Here is a 21,329-nt window from a genome sequence, read left to right on the forward strand (position 1 = left end):
CTTATCAAAGGGTAAATCGCGTTTCTGAAAGGAGATTGAAGATGTTTTGTTTTGGCGGAGGGAGGGTTTGCTTTGCCCTCCCCCCCCCCCACTCTGGGGTTAGACAGTGAAGTACACTCAGAGAAAATATTAGGAGCCTCCTTTTTTTCATTTTATTGCCGTCATAACTTTTGCCCTGAAGTAAAATCTTTCACTTTACATGAGTAGGAGATAAGTAGGGAAAGGAAAGTCAAGTATCTCAGTTGTTAGGCTGATTACAACAAAACCGACTTTAGAAGTCAGGGTTTGTAACGCGGCAGGAGAGCTGTTTCGATGCCCTAGAAGGAGAAAGCCGGTTCCAACAGCGACTCTTGGGAATGCGCTCTCCGCCCCCCCTACCGTGCTTACTTAAGCTAATGGAAGATCTTGCCTTTCAGTAGCCGCTGCACTGGGATACCAGACAAACAGCTCCCCTCGACCCCTGGCAGACAGGGCCCCTCTTCAGGACATCATTAAAAGCACATGCACTTGTTTCACACCCATTGGCAGCCTCGGGTGGCAAGATTCAGGACTTCTACTCTGAAGCCAAGGAGAAGCCAGAGTGGTGGAAAACATCCTCCCTTTGAAAATCCAAAGCTAAATTAAAGAGCTACATGAGATAAGGAGCCTGAAGAATATTAGTTGGCTGCGGGGGTGAGGAGAGACACAAAAAGCACAGCAGGTAAGAGGCTGGGGGTTGTTGCCAAACTGTCCCAGGTGGCGCATCGAAAAGGATCTCAGAATTGGAGGCCTATCCCTTTGAGACTTCCATGCGTGTTCAAGCTTGTCTTCTTCCATCAGTTTCGAGAGGACATTGTCCGAGCCTTCCCTATCGGTGCCACTAATCCTGTTATCAGCTTGGTTATAAATATTAATTCCCCTGGCCCTTCGGTGATGGTGCCGCATCAGATTGAGAGCTGTTAGGAGTCTCGCCCCTCCCTGCGAGAAACCGATGCGAGGCAGGGCCAAGTCGATGCGATGGCGGCCTATCCGGAGAGGTGCGTGGACGCCACTGTACTGGACTTCGTCGCAGACCTGTCCTTGGCCTCCCCTGGGCACCCTCTCCTCTGCGACTTCGCACCCGGGGTTCCCTTTGGGGACCGGGACCTTGTGCTCCGAGAGGGAAGCCGCGGGAGGCTGACACACTTTGAGGAGGAGGATCCAGAAGAGGAGGGCGAAGTAGACGAGGGGGAGGAGGAGGAGGAGGAAGAGGAGCATGGGAGAAGCGCCTCCCCGCTGGGCCGTCCCAAGAGGAAAAGGGTGATCACCTATGCTCAGCGCCAGGCAGCCAACATCCGCGAGAGGAAGAGGATGTTCAACCTCAATGAGGCCTTCGACCAGCTGCGAAGAAAGGTGCCCACTTTTGCTTACGAGAAGAGGCTGTCCCGAATCGAGACCCTACGCCTGGCCATCGTCTACATTTCCTTCATGACCGAGCTCTTGGAGAGCTGCGAAAAGAAGGAAACCGGCTGAGCCGGAGTGGGATGGAGGGGTCTGTCCCCTCTTCCTGGGCGCGCGCGGGCTTGGGATGCTTCGGGATCCGGCAGGGTGCGGCCGAAATGCCAGGAGGGACTCTTCAAGACAGAATGTCTGGCCTTCTGGAGTTTGGTTTGGAGTTGCGAAATCCCCACAGCCCTCGAGAAGAGTGGCAGCCGTAGAGTTAATATACACGCGAACGCTCTCCATGGAGTCTGGGGCAGGGGCGGGCGCGGCACCTTAGGAGTTAGAACGCGCTGGGCTGTCGACGCGAGCGCCCAGAAACAGCTTCTGCCGGCCTGTTGGGTGAGGAGCTAATCCTCTCCCCAAACTGCAGACTTCAGGGGCTTCTGTAGAGTCCAAAATCTTCTCTTTTCCTTAAAAAGAAAAAAAAGAAGAAAAGAAATAGACGTTCTTACCTTTTTTTTTTTTTTAAAGTCAGTGCTGCCCAATCTCGGGCAGGCGCTCCGGTCCTGCCCGCGCCCTTAGTTGGGGGGTGGGGGGTGGGGGGGGGTCCTGCGACAGAAACATTTGCAAGGGGTGAGGGGTCTTCTGAGAGGCCAAGGGACTCCGGACCTCTGGTCTGGTCCTCTTTGGCTTGTCTAAAGACAGAAGGAAGGAAATGAAGGAAGGGGAGTCCAGGGGACAGGCGACCTCTGAGGAGGGACATCATTCTCCCCTCTTTTCCCCTTAACTCGCAGAACCGGAAACCTTGTTCGGGTCGCTCTAGGACACCGACGCTTGAACCCGGCGGTGGACTGGGGTTGCTCGGGCTCAAGCGTCGGGGATGCTCCTGGGCTTGCCGGGACGTTAGGCTCTCGGAACTTTGGCCGCCGAGCGGGGCTTCCCCCCTGCGCTTCCGGGAGATGACCTGGTCTTCCCAGGCGCAGCGCAGTTTGAGCGCGCACTTTAAAATTTTTAGCTGTAGGTAGAGAAGATACCTTTCTTTGTAGCCGCATCTGGGAACAGGAAAAGCAAAAACTCAAAGGAGGAGACGCATTCTTCCACTTTGGAATGGAGTGTGTGTGATGGAGATGAGGTTGAAGCAGAACCTAGGCGAGGGCCCCCACCTCCGGTTTGGATCCTCTGTCATTCCACGGTTTTTCCTTCTGGGCGACCTGCTAACACCTGAACTGGGGTTCTTCAGATAGGAATAAGTAAGTGAGGAGGAACCTGAGTGAACAAGCCCCGCCTAACCGTAAATTCAGAAATTCTAAAGGATAAAGCCCAATACTTTATTTTGCCACTTCATGTCACTCACGTTTGAGCACACACATACAATATACATAACACACAATTCTCCCCATTATACTTTTAGGAATATAATTCATTTTTATTAATAAGTACTTTATATTCATCCTAGAAAGTTTGGAAAACAAAAGTCAAAAAAAGAAATGAAATTTAAATCACTCATTACCATAGTTAGCATTTTTATTTCCTTCTACCTTTTTTTTCTGTACAGATATAAATTAAATATGCTTAACAAATTTGAGATACTTTTAGATATTGATCTTTTTCCATTCAGCAATATAGAATGAGCACTTTTCCCTGGCTTTAAATATTATTCAAACATAATTTTGATTACTGTATATTACTGTTGTAACGATGTATCACAATTTAGTGCCAGTTCTTTACAAGTAGATAGCTAAGATACTTCCTTTTTAAAAAAATAAACGATGATGCAAAGAGCATTCTTCTAAATGTCTCCTCTGCCTGTGATAATTTCCTGGTATTAGATAACTAGAAATAAAATTTCTTCATCAAATGAACATTTAAGTTTGTGGCTACAAATGGCAGGATTGTCTTTCAGGTGGGGTCTGCCAGTCCACACTCCCATCCACCAGCATTGCAGGGATTTGCTTTGTCTCTCAGGTGTCTTTATTTAAAACTTTTCCTAGTTTTTCTATCTATAGGAACTGAATTAGTTCTGAAATGACTACCCTACCAAAGATGATTTCATATTTTGATTGTGTCATTTCACCATATTTCTTCCACCTCTACCATACCATCAGTATAACGGTAAAAGGAAAAAAATATAACCAGATAAGATAAAAAAAAAAAAACACAGCAAAACAGGGAGTGTATTTTTTTTTTTATTCTCTAGTGCCTTTAATAAAATGAACTGAAATTTGGACAATGACCTCTATATCAGTTTTATAAAGTAAAATTACTCATTCTCTTCTTTTTTTTAGATAACTTTTTGGCTACTGAGACTAGCGTATCTTCCTGTATTTTTAAAGATAAATTTAAAGTTACTCATTTTAATATGTTGAAAGAACGTAACTAATTATTTCTCAACTTCTTATGGAGTGCTGGTGACTCCATCAATACTTCATGCTTATCCAGTTATTGATTTAATCAGTTAAAAAATGTGTTCACATTTTACATATAGAATGGGTTCAAAATTGAAAGAACTTGCAGAGTCTCCCTTCCTTCCCCCACATAAAGTCCTCCTGAGAATTAAACATCATGTAAAAAAAAAAAAAGTTGATGTGTTAAGTTTTTTTAAAAAAATGGTTCAACTCTAGGAATCATCAGTATTTTTTTGAAAACCAGAAATTTAAAAAAGAAATCTGTAAGACAAAAGACCTCAAAAAAATCACTGGGTCCTAAAGAGTAAATACAAGCCTCCATCATCCTTAATCCCATCCCTCATACTCTGAACCATTCTGTCATATTCTTAGGAAGCCCTTAATATCCTACAGTGAATACCTCTTCAGCATAGTAAATAATATCTAAAAAGACTCTATATGAAAAGTGATTTCTTCATTATCACTAGAAGATTTATGTCCACAATTCTTGAATCTGTTAAAGCGCAAATGTTTTGTTCTTTGTAAATATTTTTGTATGTTTAGAAGCTGCTTTAAAATGTAAAACTCTCTTAAGGTACTTTCTTAATCATTGTACTGATAGAATAATTTAAAACCAAATAAGGATTATAAACACAAATAAATGGATTGACTTATTTCCCACACCAAATCCTCCATAGAGATAAGACAAAATTATCTGCATCTTGAACATGAATCCACTATACCTCCGTATTTCGACACTCAACTTTTCTAAGCAATATGACCATTCTAGTTTTTTTCATATAAATCCATAAATTTAGTGTACTTTTATTTTTTTACTGTAGTTGACATCCTCACTGTCACACACAATATTACATTAGTTTCAGGCATATAAAAAAATGATTCAACAACTCTATACATTATGCTATGCTCACCACAGATGCAGCTGCCATCTGTCAGTGTAACATTTTTAAGATCGATAGATTGATTGATTGGTTGATTTACCTGGGAGAGAGAGAGAGAGAGAGAGTGAGCTTGAGCGAGTATGGGGGCGCAGGGAGAGGGAAAGAGAAACCCAAGCAGGCTGCTCTGCAGTGAGTACCATGCCTAACATAAGGCGGGACTTGATCTCAGGACCCTGAGATCACAACCTAAGCCTGAGCCAAAACCAAGAGTCAGATGTTTAACCAACTTCACCACTCAGGTGCCCCCAGTGTACTTTTCAGTACAAGTGTTTTTAGTGTATAACACATCCTATGTTAAAATGTTTTATTCTTTATCTTTTAAACACAAATTAAATATAAGTAGATATTGGTTTTTTAATACCTTCCACCAGTTAAAAAAACCCTAATGTCAATTACTTCTGGAAAATTGTAAAAATGTTTTTGAAATCTATAAGTTATTTGGATATTTGGAAACTAAATATCATTTCAGATGTTGCTTGGAGGCGATTTATTTATACACAATTTACTGACTGAAACCTGCCTTTTGGTCTCAAACTAAGTTCCCCATAATTATCCAGTTACTAGTAGTATTCAGACACGGAAACCAAGAAAAGATCTAAATGAAATCATATTTGAAAGACATAATCAGACTTTCCAAGGAAAGTAAAAATAATCAGAAGCCTTTGACATCAACAGACAGCTATTCAAGGCGATCATCTTTTACAGTTGCCAATGTGAAAGCAGATTTTGGCAAAATTAACACTGAAAACTGAACCAAATATTATGCTAGTATGCATAATTCCTGCATGCACATACAATTAAGACCCTTGGATTGGTATTTATTATTGCATTTGTCAGCATTTCCATTATAAAAACACAATGGTGGAAGGTTTATAACAAAGCTATAAAAATTCTGATTTGAAATCTGATAAGCAGAGTTTAGCATAACTGTTTCTTTAATTACAAATCTCCAAAGAAAATTTCAAAGGTAATGAAGACACTTAGGTACATTTTATATATGAGCTTCCAAAATGGACCTGCAATTTGAAAAACCAAGAGATTGTATTTAATATAAAATGTAAATTATTTTGTTTTTATCAAAAATAAATGGTAGATTAATACTGAATTTTAAGTACTAAATCCACTTTTTATAGGGTGATATTATTTCATTAAATTATCTTTAATGTAAAATAGAAAAATGTTTAAGTTTTGTTATATATCTTTATCTTGGTGCAAGTTCACTCAAAGGTTCCTGAACTTTGCCAACATTCTGGGTGAAGTTAGTCCTAGTCTCTGGTCAGTGCCCTCTCTTCCTGTGAATGCTGGACTAAAAAAGTTTGCAAAACAAGAGTCAGCAGTTCTGACCATTTTGTTTTGACTTTGGGGTTTCTTTGAATCCAAAGCTCAAAACCAAACCTGGCGGAGGAGGAGGAGAAGGAAAGGAAAGAAGCCATGCAAACTGACATGAATAAAATACCAGGAAGATGGAAAAAACTTCAAGTCTCTATAAACCAAAGCCTATAAATTTCCACAACTTTCTCTGTGACCCCAAATTTTTAGTTCTCTGCCTGAAACATATTCCATAAAGAAATCTAAGGAAATGCAAAGAATAGTATGGATGTATTTTTAAATACTCTTTATAGTTAATATTTGGCAGAATCACACCCTTAATCTTGCAGAAAGCAAAGAACTTTTAATGTTCAGTGAAACCAAAAAGTTAATAAATATGATGGAAATTATCATAATAAAATGACTTAGGGTTACTTAGTACTTTATGGTTTTCAAAGCACCATTCACAAACCTCCTCTCATTTGATCCTCCCAAATGGATTTCAACAGGATCGAGAGTCTCTCTATTAAAGTGAGTCATCAGTGTACCATCTTAAAAATTCATTCACTCATTGAAGTCAGCATGATACTGAGATGCCTTAAGAGGGCCAATGGTCACATATAAGCAACACATGACTTTGAAAGATATTGTTTCCAAAGATCAAAAGCACCTTAACACACTCTGTGGATGATAAATTATACAAAAGCCTAGTAGAGTCTGGCTCCCTCAAAGGCCAAATTTTACCACCTTCTATTCAGGGCTCTGTGAAAGAGATTTCCACCTGCAGTCAGCAAACACAGATGACCTCAAAGCAGCTGTTACAGACACCTTTTTATAATTTCCAGTCTTCAAAAGGGAGGAAAATATCTATGAGAATTTGGAAATAGATCAAACAGTTGGTGTACAATAAAAGGCAGCAGCATCACATATATGTGTTTGAGTGAACAAATGAAGGAATTATGATTCCACAATTATTTTACTGCAGATAATTTTGTGATTTCTCCAAAACTTAGTAAAATCACAAGCTGTATTTGTTACCAATCAGATCTTGAACTATTTAGTCCTATAGTTTAGTGAAATTTTGGCTATATTTAATCCCATGGTTTAGTGAAATGTTGGAGAAGTTAGAAACAGTCTCGAGGAGAAAAACCAAATAACTGGATTATTAGGTCTGAAAATAGTAACAATATCTATAATAATAAGTAATAATATCTATAATCTTATTTATTGTATTGCTTACTTATATGACAGCACATGTTCTAAACACTGCGTTGGGTTCTTTACATAACTATTAAAGTTCAAATAATAAGTTTAGGATATAAACACTGATTATTCTAGCAGTGATGAGGACAGTATGGAATAGAGAAGTTAAATAACTTTCCCAGGCTCAATCAGCTAATAAACAGTAAAACTAAGATTTATACCCACTCAAGGATTTGAGACCAAATTCTTAGAGACTGAGGCTATTTGTGAATGAATACATGATTATTATTTTAAAACAGAAATGATGTAGTAAAAATAAGTATTCTTTATCTTTACTGAGGATCAGAAATGTGGACATGGGTTTATTACCAAAGGAATATAGTTTCTGCAATTAGATTGGTAAGGTTGACTACCGGTGTAAGTTTTTGAAGAGGACTTGAAATAATCTTCTGTGGATATTTTAAAGCGAAAACTTTCCTCTAGTGGCTTCAGGGCAATCCTACCAGAAGAGAAGAGACAAAACTCTTTTGGTGAACATAATGATTATAAACACAAGCTCTGGAATTTGACAGAAGCAGGTTTGAATTGCAAGTGCATTACATCATGTTATGGAAGCCAATACAACTTATTTAGCCTTGTTGACCCTCAGTTTATTCATCTTTAAAATAGGGATAATATTATCCCCCCAATAGGGCTCTTATGAGGACTGACTGAAATACGTATGCAGAGTAAATGGTGTACAAGCACTCAGTAAATGGTAACTACTATTAAAATACTCATTATCGTCAACAGCATCATCATCACCATCACCATCATATCCCTTCCAATTCTATGGCAACAAAACTCTATGAAAAAGGCATCACCTTTACCACCAATGGTAATATATGAAAGTACAAAATCTATAAAAAGCAGAACTCATTATAAAGTACATTTAAATAAATTGAAAATAATCAGATACATTTTTTTTCCTCTGATATTTTTTATTCCTGAAATACTTGAATGTCAGAATTTCATTCTGGTCTATGCATCTTTCTAAGTGGAACAATACACACCCAACATGAACAGAGAGATCAAAACCCCCTCCTTTAACCTTCTACTGCAATAGCATATATATTAAAAAAGAAAGGATAGTTAAGTGACTTTAAATTTGAGACAAAATGATCTCAATTCATGCAGAAGTTCTATTCTATCAGCAGCCTAGACATTAAAGTACATATTTTCTAAATAAGTGTGCATTTATTCAAATCAGATAATTTCTGATGGAATAGTTCTGTATTTTAATTGCAACAGTAGTTGCACTGACCTATATATGTGATAGAATGACATAAACTATGTCTTTTTACACCAATGTTAATTTCCTGGTTTTGATATTGTAGTGTAGTTATGTAAGATGAACCAATGGAGAAAACTGAGAGAAGGGTACACAGAACCTTTCTATACTACCTTTGTAATGTCCTGTGAATCTATAGTTATTTCAAAATAAAAACCGAAAAAAAAATCAGTTAATTACTATGACATTCGTTTGAACCTATAAAGCACCTAAGAAATGTAAATCATTAATTTTAAGGAGACATTCACTTATACTTGATTCTTGTCCTGAATCAAGTATAATTTTTCTTCAAGTGTTTCCTGTGAAAGTGAAGCCAATTTTCGTGCATGGTATTATGTGGATCCTGGAATGAAAATCAGGACTCTACCCCTGAAGGTCATAGCCAAGAAGTGATTATCTGATTCTAGGTTCCTGGGTCCATTCTGACTTCCTTGGCCAGATACATTCTCAAGTATGGATTTGAGTGTTAGAAGAGCTACACATCCTAATTCTGCCACTTACTGGATTAGATAACTCACTTAAAACATCCGGGCTTCAGTACCAATCCTGGTCTGTGAAGTAGAAGTAATAAACACAGAGTTATTTAAAGTATCAGAAGAGATCACATAAAGTGCTTAGTACAGTGCCTCATACAAAGTAAATATTTAGTGAATGCTGTTATTGTTATTGTTTATGCTATTTCAATGTTGAATGAGTATATAGAGCAAAATGACAATTCAGCCTTTTAGAAAGGCTCATGAAAACACATACAAAAACAGTATTAAATTGTCTTGCTTCTCCTAAACAGAATCAGTCTTTTAAATAGCATGGCATTTGTGCCAAATTTAATCCACCACTGTAATAGCAAATTTTTAATTTTGTTTTTAAAACAGAAATAAAAAGGCAAGGCTTCTGGTCCATGACATGTAATCACAACCTTTGATCTGCCAGGAAGGTCACTGTAAACCCTACATTTCTAAAATAACCTCTGAAATTTGCATATAAAGTTTTTCATATGAAAAGGTAGTATGCTGATTGGTAAATCCTCTGGGAATTTATTTTTGAGCAAATTCATCTTGAAAGCTGTGGTGTTGGTAATAGCAACTGAGAAGTAGGACTGCCTCAATTACTAAGCACTTACGCATACCTGACCTAGACAAACATGAAATATGAAAACCTGGAACTCAGCTCAGTCAGCCAAGAATGGAGTACACAATCATGCTTTGTTTTAGGTTCCCTGCGGGATATAGAAGTCCCTGTGCACCCAAGAAGGTTAAATGATGGCCACCTGCTTTCCACAGAGGAGACTCAGAGAGGAAAAGAGAAAAGGATCCTCTTTGGAGCAGCAGAGAAAGAAGTTGGGTCTCGAAGTGCACTCTTGGACATCCTGTGCTATTTCTGCCATTTACACTTTTTTGAAAATTTGGCACCTGGCTTTATTCTCTTTATTCACAGATTCTTTTTCACTCTGACAAAAATTTATACAAAATCTTTAAAAAGTTGTGTACACTTTGGCCTAGATTTATTTGCAATTTAAATAGGAGTTTTTTTGAAAAGATAAAGTTGGTCTGAACTTACACATAATTTCTCAACATTTAAAAATGGGTAACTCTAAAAAAAACTAAAATAAAAAAAATAAAAATGGGGGCGCCTCGGTGGCTCCATCGGTTGAATGTCTGACTCTTGATTTCAGCTCAGGTCATGATCTCAGAGTCCTGAGATCAAGCCTCCTGTCAGCTCAATGCTCAGTGAGGAGTCTGTTTGAGATTTTCTCCCTCTCCCTTTGCCCACCCCTCCGTTCGTGCTAAATAAACAAATACATGTTAAAAAAATAAAAATAAAAAGAGGTAACTCTTTTTTCATATCTACTATTTTAATATTTTTTCTTCCTTGCATAGAAAGATAAAAGGATAATTGTCACATCTTGTTCCTTTTAAAAGCTTTGATTCAACTTTAGGTGGTTTATTTGAGGGATGGTAAAGGGTCTTCTGAAATTTACTAAAATTTTTCTGACTTGGGGAACAGACCCATTTTCAAATATTCTCACCATGAGTTCATACTTTTGACCAAAAAATGTGGTAACTGTACTTAACAAGCATTTGACAAGAAGTGGTTTTGTTAATTGTAGATCTTATTGAACAGGCCACACCAATTCTTTCATCACTATTCGCTTGCTTAATCTCACCAAAGTCCATTAAAATTAGAGCAGATGAGCTCAGTTAAAATATACATATAGAATGCCACTTTGTTTCAAGATGACGCAACCACAAATTAAACTTCATACCCTTATTAGTATATTGCATTTCATCAAATTCAATTAACTGCTTCTAAAGTTGACATGAAGCAGGCTGAAAAATGCTCAGGACTCAAAGTATTACACAAAAAATCACAACAAAAATCTTCCCACATTACATCCACATGAAAATATGCACCATACCTCAATTCAAACCTCAAGGTCCTTACCCAAGACATCCTCAGAGCTTCTCTTTCTATTGGTTATAACCCCTCCTTCCATTGTATGGTTCACATACATGCAAACATGCATACATGTAAAAGTATTTTTATCAGAATGCCTTCACATGTATTTTAGAATGGATGGTGCATACGTAAATTTTTTCACTACTAGCTCAAATCTTAAAAATGGTTTCATTTTTCTTCCTTTTCCTCCATACTTTGGTAGTTTCACTTTTTTTTTTTTTTTTTTACTAATAGCCACCTCTTTTTTGACTATTCCATATGTCATAATATTAATGACTGTTGAACATTTCTAACTTTTGTCACCGAAATTCAAGTGAGCATCAGTGTATTTACACTTATATTGAAAATAAGCCCAGGAATTACTCCAGTTATTGACTGAGCATAGCCCCATATAAGTATATCAGACCTGAATATAATTACTAAGACCAGCAGCCAGTAAATTGTAGAAAAGAAAATGTCTGGAATTGCCATTCGGGAAACCTACAGAACACTCATTGATTAGATGAGGGTCATTTACTCAATGAGAAAAACAGAATTTTCCCTGGGAGCAGAGCTACATACTCTTGGAGAGATTCAAGACTATCTGAAGTTCAGGTAATTTACCATATCAAGAAAGGCGTTAGAAAGGATTCAAGAATGTTCTCTGAACTTTGGCTCTAGTTGGGAAGATCTAAACCGTATTTTACAACATTAGGACATTTATGATAAATGAAAAAGTATAAAGCAAAATGTAAGGCATGATTTCATTTCTGTTTCATATGGGAATTGTGTAAATATATGTGTGTATGTATGCATATCTTTATGTATATAAATATAAATGTTCATTTTATATATGCTATAGAATTGGTCATTTTTGTACTTGAATATATTTTTCCAGTTTTCTAACATTCTCTTGTAGTCAGAAAAATAGCACAATTATTTTAAAACAAGTGGGACTATATCAAACTAAAAGCTCTGCACAGCAAAAGAAACCATCAAAAAATTAAAAGGCAACCTTTGGAATAAGAGAAAATATTTGCAAACCATCTATCTGATAAGAGGTTAATATCCAAAATATGCAAGTAACTCATACAACTCAATAGCAAAAACACAAATAATCCAATTAAAAATGGACAAAGGACACAAATAGACATTTTTCCAAAGAAGACCTCTAAATGGCCAACAGTTACATGAAAAAGTGCTCAACATCACTAATCATCATGGAAATGCAAATCAAAACCACAATGAGATATCACCTCACACTTGTCAGAATGGCTATAATCAAAAAGAAAAGAGGTAAGTGCTGGCAAGGATGTGGAGAAAGGGGAACCCTTGTGCAGTATTGGTGGGAATGTAAATTAGTATTGTCACTATGGAAAACAGCTTGGAGGGTCCTCAAAAAATTAAAATAAAACTATTATATGACCCAGCAATCCTACTTCTGGGTATATATCTGAAGGAAATGAAATCACTATCTGGAAGAGATATCTGCACCCTTCATGTTCACTGTAGCATTATTTACAATAGCCAAGACATGGAAACAACCTAGTGTCTACTGACAAAGGAATGGATAAAGAAAATATGGAATATATATGCAATGGAATATTATTTAGTTATTTAAAAAAAAGAAGAAAATCCTGTCTTTTGCAACACGTGATGGATTTTGAGGACATTATGCTACAGGAAATAAGTCAGACAGAAAAAGACAAATACTGTATATTCTTACTTATATGTGGAATCTAAAAATGCCAAAATCATAGAAATAGAGTAGAATGGTGGCTGAATGGAGTTGTACAGCAAAGGAAATGGGAAGATGTTAGTCAAAGGGTACAAAGTTCCAGTTATAAATAAATTCTGAGGGTCTAATATACAGCATGATGACTATAATTAACAATATTATAGATGTGAAAGTTGATGAGAATGGATATTAAATGTTATCAAAACAAAAAAATAATAAAATTATTTTAAATTAAAAATAGCCACACAATACAAATTTTGAATTCTACTCTTAGTTGTATGTCAGGATGCTGTTACTTAAGTGAGAACTATTGCCTTCTTAACTCTAAAACATTTAAAACTAGGTATTTAACATGCTTAGATGTGATATTCTGTAATATTTTTCTCTGGATACTGCAAAGCAAAACATTATCAGCATATTAGAGGCTCCTCTCATGCTTCCCTCCAATTATTGCCTTTCTCTCCCTACAAGGATATCCAGTAACCTGATTTTTAACAGACTTGATTAGCTTCCCAGTTTTTGTATTGTTTTATATAAAGGAAATCATTGGGTTTTGGGAAAACACTGCTTTTCAATTATAAACCTGTCTTCAGGGAGCCTGGGTGGCTCAGTTGGTTAAGCAACTGCCTTCGGCTCAGGTCATGATCCTGGAGTCCCGGGATCGAGTCCCACATCGGGCTCCCTGCTCAGCGAGGAGCCTGCTTCTCCCTCTGACCCTCCCCCCTCTCATGTACTCTCTCTCATTCTCGCTCTCTCAAATAAATAAAATCTTTAAAAATAAAATAAAATAAAATAAACCTGTCTTCAATAAAACAAGTATTCTGACATCCCCCCCAAACATACAAGATAAGTTGAAGTTAATTAGAAAGATAAGGAATAAATTTACCATTAAATACACAAAGTTAGGGTGCCTGGGTGGCTCAGCCAGTTAAGCATCTGCCTTCAGCTCAGGTCATGATCCCAGGATCCTGGGATCGAGTCCTATATCAGGCTTCCTGCTCTGCGGGGAGCCTGCTCCTCCCTCTCCTTCTGCCTGCCATGCCCTGTGCTTGTGCTCTCTCTCTCTCTCTCCCCGTCAAATAAATAAATAAAATCTCTTAAAAAAATAAACAGTTAAAAATTAAAAGGAAAAGTACTTAGCAAATATGCACTTTAATTTTACTGACAGTGAAATGGAAAATGCAAATGGAAATTTTAACAATGTTGTGAGCATTCTTAAACACAGCTGAGTTTACCCAAAATTTACACAAATACACACACATACACATGCCTAATAAAAATAACTACAGTAAACTATACTAATTTTTAAGAAAATTCCTGGCTTTTAAACAATTAGCACCACATTTTTCTTCCCATTTAACCCATGGGAATTACAACGCATGTATGAGTACATGTGCAAGTGCCTCGTGTGTGTGTGTGTGTGTGTGTGTGTAGAAACATATTGTATAACATTTAATGTTTACTTCATTATTTAAAAGGATATATTAGAACCAGATAAGTGTGATCCTCAAAACTATATATTCATATGCATATTCATTTTCATGTACTTTTCATATTCATGTTTGAAAACTGCCATATATTAAAAGAAAAAAATTTCATTTCTAACATAATTTCAAAGTATTTCAAACTTGCACTGCTTTTAGTAACTTTTATTGTTTTTAACATGTGACATTTTATCCCCATTAGCAATAACAGATGTCTAATGCATTAAAAAGGAAAATCCTGCACATATGTTGAAATAGAGGACTTTACTGAAAGGAAAGCATGTGCTTTGATTTATATTAGTCAAAATTTAGATACTGTACCTGGTGCTATTTCAGGAAATGAAAAGGTGAGGAAACAGTTATATACTAGTAAACCAGAGCAAAAGTCTCCATAGAAACCAAAACAGTTTCAGTGGAAGCCACACAAGCTAAATTAATACCTAGAATATGGTCATATTAGCCCCTAGAGAGCTAATTCGTACAGAATAAAACCCTGCCTATCGGTTCACTCATGTTACATAGTATTTACAATTCTTTGTTCACATTTAACTGTCAAAAACTAATCAGTCATCGAGACTATGAAAATTTGGGTGAATGATAAAGAGAAAAGATCACAAAAACAAAAGTGTTTACTTACTCTTCCCCAAATCCATTATCTTACACTGCAAGTCAAAGGGAACACAAAGGGCAAACTGAAAAACAATGAAGGATAAACCCCATTGTATTTGTTTGGCTGGTGTTTTGCCTCAGCTATCACAGGCACTCCTGTGGACTTAGCTCCTCACTGCAGACAGTGCTGAGTGAGGAACCACAAGCCAGTAGGGATAGCAATTAATTTATTGATCAACTACTATGCGGCCTACATATACTATGTCATCCAATCCTTACAAAATACTATGATGAATATTAATATATTCACTTTACAAATAAAAAACCAAGTTCAAATTAGTTAAAATATCCTGTCCAAGCTTAGACCGTGGTGGAACCAGATTTTGACCTAGTTGTCTCCTTCTCTAGACATAACAGGGACAAACGTTGCCATAATGTACCTCTATGCCCCTGTCAATTAGCTGGAGGCTAGCATATACTCCTTGCGAAGGTGGCCCAGCATTGTTTGCGTGTCCAGTTTGGTAAGGAACTTTTACAAGCAAAGACTGAAGGACTCCTTTAAGAGTTACTGTTGGTTCTTATGGTTTCAATTTACACCATCCTTCAGTACTATATTTTCTGCTAGTAGGATGATTTGCATTTCATGCAATTTGTATTTTGTTCCCTTACTCTCATTTTCTGTATTATTATTGCTTCGCTTTGTGTTCATAGAGTGTGAAAGAAATAGTTTCTTGCATCTGAATTGGGCTGTTTTCTTAAATGCTTCAGAAATATGTGTGTGTGACACCCATGTATAGCTTCTTACTGCCTGATACTATAACAAAAAGGCTACCACCTCAAGACCACATAATCCTTGATATTTCCTTCATGTGATGCATTTCATTAGAGTCTCTGATTCATAATTAATCAGAAGGTATACTGTCAGCTAAAGTGCCCTATATATGATATTTATTGTGTTTATGATGCTTGGGGGAAAAGGGGGTGTGTATGGACTATATAAGCATTAGATAAATCTGTCAAATTGGATAGCACAAACTTTGTGCTCCTGGACAGAGTTACTTTCTGTTTTTTGTGTTTTTTTCTTTTCTTGTTCACTTCACTGTCTTGCTCCTTAGCAAAATTAAAACTAAATTGAGATGATCTTCTAAATGTTAATTTTTAACCTTAAAACAGAGAAAATTTGCTTATAAAGGTGTTTATTTCATCATCTCCACAAAAGAAAAACACAACTTATAGGCTGAGACTAAGCCTGGTTCATATCTATATTCAATTCTAGTATAAGACATAATCTGCCAAGTTATAATGCCAAGGAACCCAAAGCAATGTCAAGAGCGGCACCGAGGTCAGAAATTCCAAGTCCTACTTGTAAGAGGACAGTGTAGACAAACCCCAAGGGAGCATCTTTTAAGAGGAAAGGGTACTACTCAGACTACCTAAACTATGAATCTGAGGGTGACTGGAAACGTTTCATGGAGGCTGACCATAAATTTACTACTGAATGGATCAAGTGGCAAAAGTGAATACAATTCTCAGATTTACGACATTTAATTCAGAAATAGAGGTTCTCCTGCAATAAAATTCAAACCATTGGGAGAATTTCAATGTCAGAAGATATGATTTATAACATTTTCATCATCACCTTAGAATATAAGGCCATTCTTATGTCTCTGATTTTGTGGATGTTCTTTAAATTACTTCACTATTGCATAAATCTGTTTTTCCTTCATGCTGACTGATTTGCTACAAGTTAGTTGTAGTTGCTTTTTAATATTCCTATATCATTAGTAATTGGCTTTCAACGTTTTACACTATTACAGTTCTACTAGTTCTTCATTGATCATTCATGCCACAAGGATAAGTGGTTATGTATAACAAAAAAATAAAATCATTATAGATCTCTCTTGCTTCCCTTTACTTCTCTCTCTCCCCCACATAGCTTTTTTCCCCCCTGTTCATGCTGTCATCTCTTGGGCTCATTGACTAAATTTTATATACTAGCATATAAAATTGAAAGTTTCTAGAGTCTTTCCTTCTGTTAAAATGCATGCAAATTGTTTTCTACAGAAATTATAGAGAAAGAAAACATGAAGATATATTTTATTCAGCTTAGTGAAGTTAGTGGGCTACATAAATATCTCCTTTGGGAGAGAGAGGTTGACAAAATGATCAAGAAGGTGAACAATTTCCTGACTCCCCTTTCCCCAGTCAATGTGCATGGTCATTCTTATGTGTAGCCCTAAACTAAGTAAGCACTTAATGTCATAGTGAGGAGAGAGTGAAAAGTAGCAATAACGTAGGCTCAGTTTACATTTAAATTGGGCTGGATTGGATTGAGTTTTCTTGCTCTATTCAGCATCCAGTTCTTGTGCTAACTTTCATTACCAATTTCACAAAAATCCATCAAATTATTTATTGGACGCTTACTATGGACTTGGCTCTGTTCTCAACACAATTTTCTCATTTGGTTAAGATATCTTGCCTAAAATGAGCTCACAGTAGAATGTCCCTCATGCATCCAGCTTGTGCAGATACTAGATGGGATATGTGGGAGCCTTAGAAACACTAGACATTGGGATATAATAGAAGACATGTAGTTAATATATTTTAAGTTGTGTAGTAGCTTATACTTAAATGCCCTTAGGTTGAGGCTGCTAGGAAGAGGAGCATTGGCAGGCTGAGTAAAAGGGCCATACACCTAGCATGCAGACTATGACTAGGTCTAAAAGAGTAAATCCACATTGAAGCCAAGGTTCATGACTGTTTTGTTCACTACTTGATAAAGAACCTGCTAGTTATCTAAAACTATCCATTCTCCCCTTCTTCCTTTAGCAATGGAACCTGTGAAGGTTACAATTGACATGGCTATCCAGCTAATGACTGTATTTCAGAGCCTCACTTGTAGTCAGTTGTGGCTATGGGACTATGATCTAGTAACGGGGTATGAGCAGTAGTCACATGTAATTTCTAGATAGGCTCTAAAAAGAGGGACATGTCTTCCCTTGGCTTTTCTCCTTTCTCAGTGGCTGGAATGCAAAATTGAAATGAGACCTGGGGTGGTCATGTGGTCCATGAATTGAAAGTCATATTTTGAGGATAATAGAGTAAGAAGTTAAAACAACAAGGCTGAGCCATTGAGCCAAGCCTGTAACACCTATCCAAATTTTTAATAAAGTAAATAAACTGTGCTATTTAATCCACCTTATTTTTAATCTCTTTATTATAGTGCCATATCCTACTTAATATATCTCTTCCTCCCAGGTGCCTGGGACAGTGCCTGACACATAATAGGGTCTCATTAATATTTTGCACCATGAAGGGGCAGAATGAACTCACACTACACAAGTTTTTAAGCTTAAGGCCCAAATACAAATAGGCAAGGACTAAGTTGAAATTGTTCTAACCATGGTAAGCTGACATGAGAGAGGGAGTGCTACACATTACACCTTTCCCCCACCTGTTTATAACCCACTGCAATTCCTCATACCCTAGCCTCATCTTACAAGGTACCATTCTGATGTTCAGGAGGGAAAAACAGTCTAGCTCTACAAAATGAGAGAGCATGAAATGGGACAGAGTAGAAATCAGCTTGTATGTATTAAAAAACACAACTCAAAGTATTGTCATTCTGTGACAGTATAAACAATATAAATTTGAATGTAATACAATTTTCAAAAAAAAGTTAAAATATATCTTATCTAAATTCAAAATTTTAAATTATAAGAAATTTAGCATGCTTTTAGTTCATCTGTCTTTTGTGACTTTCTCTTTGACAATGTAGATTTGGGCTAATTACAGAAGATGGTAATTGTTAATTGTTATACTCTTGCCTCCAAATAGGGGCAACAAAGCTTTCAAATTAAGCATGTTTTCCATTTAAGTTATTGGTGGACTCAATGGTTTTTGCAACCTAGATTACTTCATTTTACTATCAAGTTTCAGGGAGCACAATTTCAAAATCACTTCTCAATAACTTTCAATATCTCAGCTAAGAAAGACAGTATTTACTGAAAATAGCCAGAAGTATATATATTATTCAAGAACTCAAAAATCTATGACAGGATTAAACTGCACAATCAAAAAGAAATTAGCTTTTGGTAACGTTACTTTTAGTAAATTATCTTTGTCAACATAATATTATAAACCTATGTTAAATAACATTATTTTTTAAAAAGGAACAGCCCTGGGCACCTGGGTGGCTCACATGGTTAAGCGTCTGCCTTTGGCTCAGGTCATGATCCCAGGGTCCTGGGATCGAGCCCCACGTCGGGCTCCTGGCTCAGCAGGGAGCCTGTTTCTCCCTCTGCCCCTCCCCCTACTCATGTTCTCTCTCTCTCTCTCAAATGAATAAAATTAAAAAAAAAAAAAAGGAACAGTCCTATGAAATTTGTTGGGTATTTAATATATAGATATTGTCATATGAAACTGAATGCTTCCTTTTTCAATTAAGTAAAAAAGAAAATTCTTTCAGGCAGGTCACAGTATCAGGAATAGCTGGACTTCTCCTGGACTGTGTGTGTGTGTGTGTGTGTGTGTGTGTGTGTGTTTCCCTTGTGGACCCTATGGATCTTAAAATTTTTTGTGACACCTGTTCATATTGTATCCTAGACTTCTTAGAGCCAAGTTTCTGATCCACCATTAAAAAATACACAGATACAAGAAAGATAACTAGCCTACTAGAATTTCTGGCATCTTAAATATAAGTCCTCAAAAAAAAATACATAGGACATTCTTTTGCTAATTTACGTTTTACTTTATACCCTTGGTTTCTTTTGTTTTGTTTTGATGCATTTATCTTGCTTATTTTTAACATATGTCTTCCTGCTGACTTTTTTCTATTTACGTCATCTACCTAAAATCTTTATTGGAATTGTTATTTATAAATACATGAATATTTTTATAAGATGTTCTCCTTTAAGAATTTTTTGTTTAGTTTCACACTTACTCTTGTCATTTTTATAACAACTGGTTGGACTTCGGTTGCTCTATTTCCTTGTATCATTGTTCACCATGTTCTTGTGTCACTCTTGGTAACCTAAGGATACACTTGATCTTTTGTTGTTGTTAAGAGGAAAATGGTATTTTCTGAGTCTTTCCACACTTGTCCATATGTGTGACTTTAGCTGGTTATATGAACTTCATGGACTATGATATTCTTTTGGCATGTGTTCTTATGGAAAAGACCTAAGTAGCCTTTCTTTTATAAATAAATAACCTATGTTCTCTATCTGGATGCCTATAGGATGGTTTCTTTATCTTCTTCAACATTTTTCTGGAACTATTAATGGGTATGGACCTGTTTTCATTCACTTTGCTTGGAATACAGTGTGCCATTTCATCCTGTGAACTGTGTAAACTATTTTTCCCACTGGGGAGAATTATTTTATGTCTTGTATTATTATTGCTTCTTCTCGATTTGTCCTGCTTTCTTCTTGGGAAAATAACTTATCTCTAATTTCATAAATATCACCCCACTTAAAATTGTATTGCCCCATTAACCCCCATACCTTTCTCATTATTTTTTCTCTCCAGAATAATTACCATCTTTGGTTTTTCCACTCCTCATCTCTTCCTCACATATACTCCCATAATGATTTCCTGAAGTTACACAGCTTCAAAGGCCATTGATAGGCTGATATATCCCGAATTTTACCTCCAGTCCAGACCTCTCTCACAAACCCCAGACTCACAAAGTCCAACTGCTGCCCAGCAATTCCACTTGGATTTCTGACCAACATCTCAAACTCAGCATGTCTGAAATGGAACTCTCTCCCCTGAAATGTGGGCCACCACAGTCTTCTCCATCTCAGTGGTTGCCAATGCCCCCTTATTTTTTCTCAAATAAAAAGCCCTAAAGTCCTTCTTGATGCCTCTCCCACACACCTCATATCTTTAGTGAATCTTACTGGCTCTGCCTTTAAAATATATCTAGAATCCAGTCACTTCTTTCCAATTCTAACTCCACTGTTACTATCTAGTTTGGGTCACAATTGCCTCTCACCTAGATTACTACAAGTGCCTCCTAACCAGTCTCTGTTCCCCCCAAAGAAAAGCCCATACATCCCATAGACCTTGACACATTGCTGGGTCAGCATTATTTCCTCTACACGGGGATGTCATCAAGTGAATACTCTTGAGTTGTGACACTTGTGGTGGAGTGATATCTTCATATTATGACTGGAATGGACCACTCCTTAAATGGTTGTGCCATCCTGAGGACTCAGAAAAGAACAGGATTGACATTTCAGTGAAGAACTAACTAGACTTCTTAGAGCCAAGTTTCTGACCCATTAGAATTGCCATAGCCTCAGATTGGGTACTTCCCTCACTACTTTCTCCCAACTGTTTTATTACACAAACCTCCAGCTCTCTGTAACTATTAGGATGGAAGGTCTTCCTTGTCGTCTAGCTCAGAGTCAGCTGTTCCAGCTTCTTCTTTGCAAAGAAAACAGAGAATTTACAGAATTTTTTTTTGCT

The 21,329-nt window shown here is 37.0% G+C and overlaps 1 protein-coding gene across 1 annotated transcript; it reads left to right on the forward strand.

Annotated features, from left to right (window-relative positions):
* Window positions 1–996: 996 nt before the first annotated feature.
* On the forward strand, window positions 997–1,491 carry FERD3L (Fer3 like bHLH transcription factor). Its single transcript, XM_006729494.2, has one exon. It carries the CDS (start codon window positions 997–999, stop codon window positions 1,489–1,491), a length of 495 nt encoding a protein of 164 aa, XP_006729557.1.
* Window positions 1,492–21,329: the final 19,838 nt, after the last annotated feature.

Source organism: Leptonychotes weddellii, chromosome 12 (assembly GCF_054177405.1).
Source record: "Leptonychotes weddellii isolate Sample4059 chromosome 12, ASM5417740v2, whole genome shotgun sequence".
NCBI lineage: Eukaryota > Metazoa > Chordata > Mammalia > Carnivora > Phocidae > Leptonychotes > Leptonychotes weddellii.

What these genes read in the sequence shown, in the direction of transcription:
- FERD3L (XM_006729494.2), top strand. Translation starts at nt 997, where the DNA reads ATGGCGGCCTATCCGGAGAGGTGCGTGGACGCCACTGTACTGGACTTC.